This window comes from Chlorocebus sabaeus, chromosome 2, assembly GCF_047675955.1.
Source record: "Chlorocebus sabaeus isolate Y175 chromosome 2, mChlSab1.0.hap1, whole genome shotgun sequence".
In the NCBI taxonomy this organism is placed as follows: Eukaryota; Metazoa; Chordata; class Mammalia; order Primates; family Cercopithecidae; genus Chlorocebus; species Chlorocebus sabaeus.
In genome coordinates, this window is record NC_132905.1 from 71,849,081 (window position 1) to 71,856,243 (window position 7,163).

General features: G+C 38.2%; 2 protein-coding genes across 2 annotated transcripts; one reads left to right on the top strand and one right to left on the bottom strand.

Annotated features, from left to right (window-relative positions):
* Window positions 1-665: 665 nt before the first annotated feature.
* KRTAP13-4 (keratin associated protein 13-4) lies at window positions 666-1,223 on the bottom strand. The gene has a single exon (XM_037990878.2). It carries the CDS (start codon window positions 1,206-1,208, stop codon window positions 738-740), a length of 471 nt encoding a protein of 156 aa, XP_037846806.2. The 5' UTR covers window positions 1,209-1,223; the 3' UTR covers window positions 666-737.
* A 4,330-nt stretch (window positions 1,224-5,553) lies between these two features.
* KRTAP13-3 (keratin associated protein 13-3) lies at window positions 5,554-6,072 on the top strand. The gene is given in 1 exon segment (NM_001329969.2): window positions 5,554-6,072. A coding segment is annotated over 1 exon segment (519 nt).
* The last annotated feature ends 1,091 nt before the right edge of the window (window positions 6,073-7,163 follow it).

A 7,163-nucleotide genomic window follows, 5' to 3' on the forward strand; every position in this document is an offset into this window, starting at 1 on the left:
CTTGGCACTTATGCCTGCTAACAAAGAGCAAAGTGTCTGTCCTAGCAGTTGTTTAAGCTTCGCTTTTCTCTTGGTTGAAAATCCACATTCAGATACTAGACTTTAAGTAACCTTTAGTATAAGCATACAGTTTACCTTATAAATTACATCCTAGTCTTGTTGTCTGCATTTCTAGTTTATTCATCAAATCTGCTTTCCTATATCAGTAGAAATGCATGTCCTTCATTCTTAGACAACTCTCACTGCTGTTGAGACAAGTCTGCAGATGCAAACTATGGTCTTCCAGAAATGATTACTCTTAATAGACAACATACCTAATTTCAAGAGAAATGACCTCAAATCTGTCACATTATATGTGCCCCAAATCCAGTTACACAGTCATATTGATTTTTACTTAAATCTCCAAAATTCTTGAATGCAAAAATGTAAGCAAAATAATAATAATAAAATAATAACAATGTGAACAATATATTTGGGTGCCAAATTACGTAAATTTATTAGATTAAAATTTCCATTTTCAACAGTTTTTGGATAAAAATCAGATAGCATATATTCGATCAATGGTAAAGATATTAGGACTTAATATTAGGTTACTTATTAATTTCAGTCTGCCAGAAGTTGGTGATGCAAGAAGCTGGTGGAAGACGAATAAAAGGATATTGGGAACTGGCAAGAATGAAAACAATGGCTGCATTCAGTAGAGACTTTGATCCCAATACTCAAAAGGATCTAGAAATTTAGCAGGTGAATTGATAGAAGCGAGATCCACAGATTGGTCTATAACAGGAAGACTGCCAGGCTCTAGAAGCTAAGTAGTTTGGGTAGCAGAATCTGGATCCATAACTCAGGGAAGGAAAACCACAACCTCCATATTTCAGGAATCCGAAGCCACTGGATCCACTTCCCAGAGAGTAGCAGCTCCTAGATCCATAGCCCTGGGAGCGACAGCTGCTGGACCCAAAGCCTAGAGATCCAGTGCAAGTTGTCTGGCAGGGACTGCAGCGCATGGAGGTCCTGCGGCGGTAGCAGGATTTCCGGCAGCTGGTGGGCTCCCAGCAGGTCTTCTGACAGTTCCTGTAGAGAGAGGAGCCCAGCTGGCAGATGCTGGGAGAGCAGAGTGCAGTGCTGTAGGGGTTGCAGCCTGGGTAGTGCAGGTAGCCCCCAAAGGAGTGGGAGGAGAAGTTTCCAGAGCAGCAGTTGTAGGACATGCTGATGAGATGTGAGTTCAGTTGAGTGTACCCGGGAAGATTCTGAGTTTTAATGTTGCATCCTGGACAAGGGCATTTATATCCTCTCAGCAATAGGTGTGGTGCCCAACAGAGTCATCCTTTATATATTTGTGGTCCCTCATTTACATATGTGTAACTCCAAAATCTTGTCTATAATTGCATTTGAATACTTTTCCATGTATTGTATTTATGGGTGCTATATTTTTGGTGTTATAGCACAAAGCCAATGAACTGCACTTATGTCAGAAATGCTATGACTGTTTTACGTTAATGTCTAGTTCATCATGACAAGGAAAGCTCTTCCTGTTTCTTTGGCACATGCTACCTGCCTCTTTTCCTGTGTACTCACATCTGGCTTTGCTAGTGGATGTTTTCCTCCTACGAGTGGGGAAAGAGATAACATTAGTTTTTTTTTCTGGTGCAATGGATTAGTTTCTACCTGGATGAGAATATTTGTGAAAATGATCCGTCTTGTCACCATTCATTGCTATACTCCAAAATTACTTTGTGGTTATTTTTTAGGGCAGTAAGAGAAAATTAATACATTAAGTACTACAGTTATAAAGTGTGTCTCATATCCAATGAAGAAAGATCAAGAACAGGCAAACCAAAGAGATAGAAAGAAATGGCCAAAAACTGAAAGAAACCTTGCCATGTATTTAAAGACAAGATAACAAAAAGAAGTTTGACTGACACACAGTCACAGAGAAGATCAATTTGAGGTCCATCTCTAGTCAGCTAATCAGCTGAATGCTTATCTGCTGAAGTGACGAAACAAGTGAAAGAGAAACAAAAAGTTAGTTCAGGAATTTCAGAATTTTTTCCTACTGCATTCAAGCTGGCATGTGTCTTGTCTCAATGTCTTCATGAGCAAAACTTTTCAAAATTAGCAAATCTTATGAACTTTGATATATTTATCATCTACTTTTATAATTATCCAGGGCTTCTACCCTCTTAGAATGTCTCTACCTTTCCATACTACTGGTTTTCAATGACTTTTTGCCACTTGTAGAACCAGGTACCATCCTACATTTTCCTATGAAAATGGGAAGTTTCTTTGTTCCCCAGTCCTCTTTTCCTCAGCATGGTATATGAATGTTCCTCTCTTATTTTCTGTCTCTCTCTTCCTCTGACTCTCTTTCCCTCTATTTTTCTTCTGTGCTTAAGTTTGATTTTATCTTTTGTTCTTTTCTTTTTTTTACTTGTCATATTTTCTGTTTTGTTCATTTGTTTGTTTGCCTCTGCTGAATTATAGATTCCATATTGAAAAATAAAAATTGGACAGCTTTGTCATATTCTTTGAGGATAGCCACTCTGTAAGTTTATTCACAAAATATTCTATGTTGAAATACAAGTAGTTCAATTATATTCAGGACCAAAGAAAGTGTACTGTCATGGTTTTATTTTATAATAAAATATAATAAACTTACAACAATAATGTTAGAAATTTTCTCGATTAAAATGTATGGCAACATTGAAAAGTAACTTAATATAGGCCTTCCAGAAGGAAGAAGAATGAAGAAAGAAGCAAATACGGCCAATTCAAATATCTATTCCGCGAGTTACTTTCTATTTTTCAATAGCAGTTGGTTTCTCCTTACCTTGTGCCTTAGAAAGTAGGTTTGGAAACTATTTCTTCCCCATTTTCTTTTGTTTCAAACGTAACTCTTTAAAATAATCTTGAATACCAAACTTACGAGTTAAATGGGGAGCATGAATTTATTCAGGCGAAACTGAGGGATTTAGTGAATTTGTCTTCAGTTAATCCAGGTTCTTTATTCAAAAATCCTTTTCTGAACCAGTTATTGTGAAAAGAGGTGTCCCTTCTCTCTGCCTCTAAATCTCTAAAACTTTGTTCACATTAATTTCATGAAAGTTTAAGAAGAACTTGTAAATGCCACGACTTTGGACTCACTTCATCTTGGAGATTGTATTATTTGTTTTGTCTAATATGGAGCCTCATCATTGTTGTTTCTTTTTTTAACTGAATTATTTATCAACAATTAAAAATTGAGATCTTTCACATAAAATATATGGCTCAGGGATATACATCAAAAGGCTTCTGATCTTTTGACAGATGATTCTTTTCACTGGGCTATGAATAATGACTTTGGATATTTGAGATATGTTTTCAACAGTCTCATCCATAGTTGAAAATTACAACTTTTGGCACCTACCTGCTTCTCTTTTCTAAAATACCAGTCAACTTGTCTCTAACATGCTGGAAAATCTTGTTTTCACTAACCGTCCAGGTTACAACCTCAATAAGCAAAAGCCAATACTTCTATACAAAGATTGAAAATAGAAAAAAGAGTATGAGCCATATGTAATGTAGATAAAAAGTGTACCTTGCTTATCATAGGTATCTAAGCAAAAGAAAGAGGAGAGAATGGGGCAGAAACAGTATTTGAAGAGAGTACAGTTGGGAATTTACCAATCTTGATAAAAGACATCAACTCACATGTGAAATAATAGGAGAATGGTGTAGATCTAGTCTAACTAAGGTGGAGATGGCTGAAAAAATGGGTTTTAGCAGACATTACCTGGAGACAGTCTGAATATAAGCTCCAAAACTAAACTCAAAAGTTTTTTTTATTGTTTCTCTAAATCATTGAACAACTGAAATAATTTTTTTTTTTTACCCTGATTGGCATACTCGAGATAAAATATTCAGTTTAAATTTTTTACTATCCATCAAAAAATTGGTTTACTTTTTGTATTAGTCTATTCTCATACTGCTATAAACTACTACTACTTTATAAATTACCTGGTAATTTATAAAGAAAAGAGGTTTAATTGAGTCACAGTTCTGCAGGCTGTACAGGACGCATGGCTGGGGAGGCCTCAGGAAACTTACAATCATGGTGGAAAATGAAGGGGAAGCAGGCAGTCCTACAAGGCTGGAGCAGAAGGAAGAGAGTGAAGTGGGGAGTGCTATACATTTTTAAACAACCAGATCTCATGAGAACTCACTCACTAGCATGAGAACAGCAAAGGGGAAGTCCACACCCATGATCCAATCACCTCCCACCAGGCCTTCCCCAACATTGTGGATTACAATTTGACCTGAGATTTGGGCAGGGACACAAATCCAAACAGTATCACTTTTTTAAAAGTATAAACAAAATTTACAGACATTCTGCATTTTTTCTCTTTCCAGAGTCTCCCCTGGGAGAGGTTGGGAGAGTTGTAAGATTTGGACATAGGTCTGGCCCAAGTGAAGGAGAAAGAGAAAGAAGTGCTTGAGACCTAGGCAGGGGACAGTAGCTCTTTAAGGCCATTGAGGAAACCCTGAGTCAAAGCTGGCTGTCAAGTATCTTCCAGGAATCCCTATATCTCCACTGTGCTCAGTCTTTGCCTGGGAGCAGCCCAGAGAAAGCAAGCCTTCCCAAAAAATGCAGTGTTAACTTTTAGAACACAGCAGGTAGGGTCATTGGTTATTTAAGCCTCCTGTAATTTAAGATCCGAGATGTGAATTCTCCAGGCTGCCACACATGTGAATGAGAATCTGTTAGGACCACGGGCCTCATATTAGATGCATTGAATCTGAAATTCATTTATTTTTTTCTCGCATTTCAATGGTGTTTATTTGCCACTTTGATTCTCTTCACAAGGCCCCCGAGTTGGTTTTCATTTGTGATTGTCTCAGTTCCATCCCTTGCTGTCACCACGTCTCCAAATAATTGTCCAGGTTTCCTTCTGGTCATAGGCATCAATGTTATTCAATTTGTCTTGACTTATACTTTTTCTTCTACATTGGATGTGAGACACAGTGGGTAGTAGTACACAATAGATGAAGGAAACTTTTGTAGAATGAGAAAGGATGGTGGTAAGTAGGTTTAGTTTTTAGCAGGTTTCTCATTAAGGCCAAAGTTGTATCTCTAATCCATTGACAAAAAAAGACACGTAACTTTATCTCATTTCTCACTGTTTAGGGAAAACTATTGGCCCATAAGAGCCAATAACAAGACACATGAAAATTATGCTAGGAGGAAAAGGAGGTGCCTTCCTAGACATAATAAAATAAGCATTAATATGAAATAGTCATAGCATTTCTGACATAAGTGCAGTTCATTGACTTTGTGTTATAACACCAAAATTATAGCACCCATAAATACAATATGTGGAAAACTATTCAGATGCAATTACAGACAAGATTGCTGAGTTACACACATGTAAATGAGGGAGCACAAAAATGTGAAGGATGACTCTGTTGGGCACCACACCTATTGCTGAGAGAATATAAATGGCACTGTCCAGGATGCAACATTAAAACTCAGAATCTTCCCAGGGACACTCAGCTGAACTCACATCTCCCGTCAACATGTCCTACAACTGCTGCTCTGGAAGCTTCCCCGCCTGCTCCTGTGGGGGCTACCTGCGCTACCCAGGCTCTTCCTGTGGCTCTTCCTACCCCAGCAACCTGGTCTACAGCACTGATCTCTGTTCTCCCAGCACCTGCCAGCTGGGTTCCTCTCTCTATAGGGGCTGTCAGGAGACCTGCTGGAGGCCCAACAGCTGTCAGACATCCTGTGTGGAGTTCAGCCCCTGCCAGACCTCCTGCTACTACCCCAAGACCCACATGCTCTGCAATTCTTGCCCGACTATGCACGTTGGATCTCGGAGTTTTGGATCCAATAGCTGCTGCTCCCCGAGCTGTGGATCCAGGAGCTGCTCCTCACTGGGTTGTGGATCCAATGGCTTCAGATATCTGAATTACAGAATCCATGTCTTCCCGTCCCAGAGTTATAGATCCAGATTCTGCCACCCATTTAGGAGGCGGTTCCATTCATCTTGTTATCAACCATTCTGTAGATCTGGTTTCTACTGTCTAATGTGGTGATTGCTCAAACCCATTTGAGAAATGCCTATCTTTAGTAAGGTCATCTATTAATTTCCTCCTTTGAGAAGTATTCTAATATTATTGATCACCAGGTCTACTTTACTTTCCAGCCTTCAAAAACTGGCTTGTATGTTAGTTCTCTCAAACTGCAGTTTGGACCAATGACTGATCTATAACTGGATCAATCTGGATCTATAACTCTGGGAAGGAAAGGCATGGATTCTATAATTCAGATATCTGAAGCCACTGGATCAATGAATGATCCAAACTGCATTATAGATACAATTTATAGTTTTTCTATTTCTTTCCAAAAGAGATAAGAAGTGAAAGAGATTTTATTTTAATAAACTCTTCCTTCTTCTGTCCAAACGTGCTATTAATATTATTTATTAGTAAAGCAGTGACTAGGATGTGCATTGTCATTGCTTCTAGTAATGGGCTTTGCAATGCCCAGATTGTGGTGTCTCTGCACTAATTTTGGTTGGGTTTTAGATATTTTCCTCCTCTTTAAGAAGGAGTTTCTGGGATTCTCACAGTTTCCAAGGATAGCCTTTCTCTTAAGTACCCTTGTTAGGATAGTTAAGATAGCCTTTGCTATCATTTTTGATGATAGCCTTTCATCAAAATCATCAAAAATGATTGTTTGGGTTGTATCTTGAAATAAAATTGGATAGGCTGTACTTATACTGTTCTGCTCTCTCACATCAAAGTGTTATGAAAAGTAAGTTACTGAGATAATATAAAGAGCATTGACTATCCTTGTTCACTCCTTGAATATGCCATGCATGTCTAACGACAGAATGTATCAGAAAAGTTTGAAGAGTACATGAACAAAATTTTTATTTATATGATTAGGCCTGTTTATGAAGTGTATTAAAATGGAAGACTAACACATGGATGTAAATGTTTAGAAAAGAGCACCTATGAGCATAAGGTAATGACAGTGCAGCAGTATCACTTATTTTTAATTAGCTAAATCCCAGTACCCCAATTACTATTTTCAATCTGCTCAAATGATCTCCATTTGTTTAAAAAGGCAGGCAACAAACGTTGATGGGAAGGAAGTAGGCTCAGCAGGTGTTACTTGTACC

What these genes read in the sequence shown, in the direction of transcription:
- KRTAP13-4 (XM_037990878.2), bottom strand. Translation starts at nt 1,208, where the DNA reads ATGTCCTACAACTGCTGCTCTGGAAACTTCTCCTCCCACTCCTTTGGG.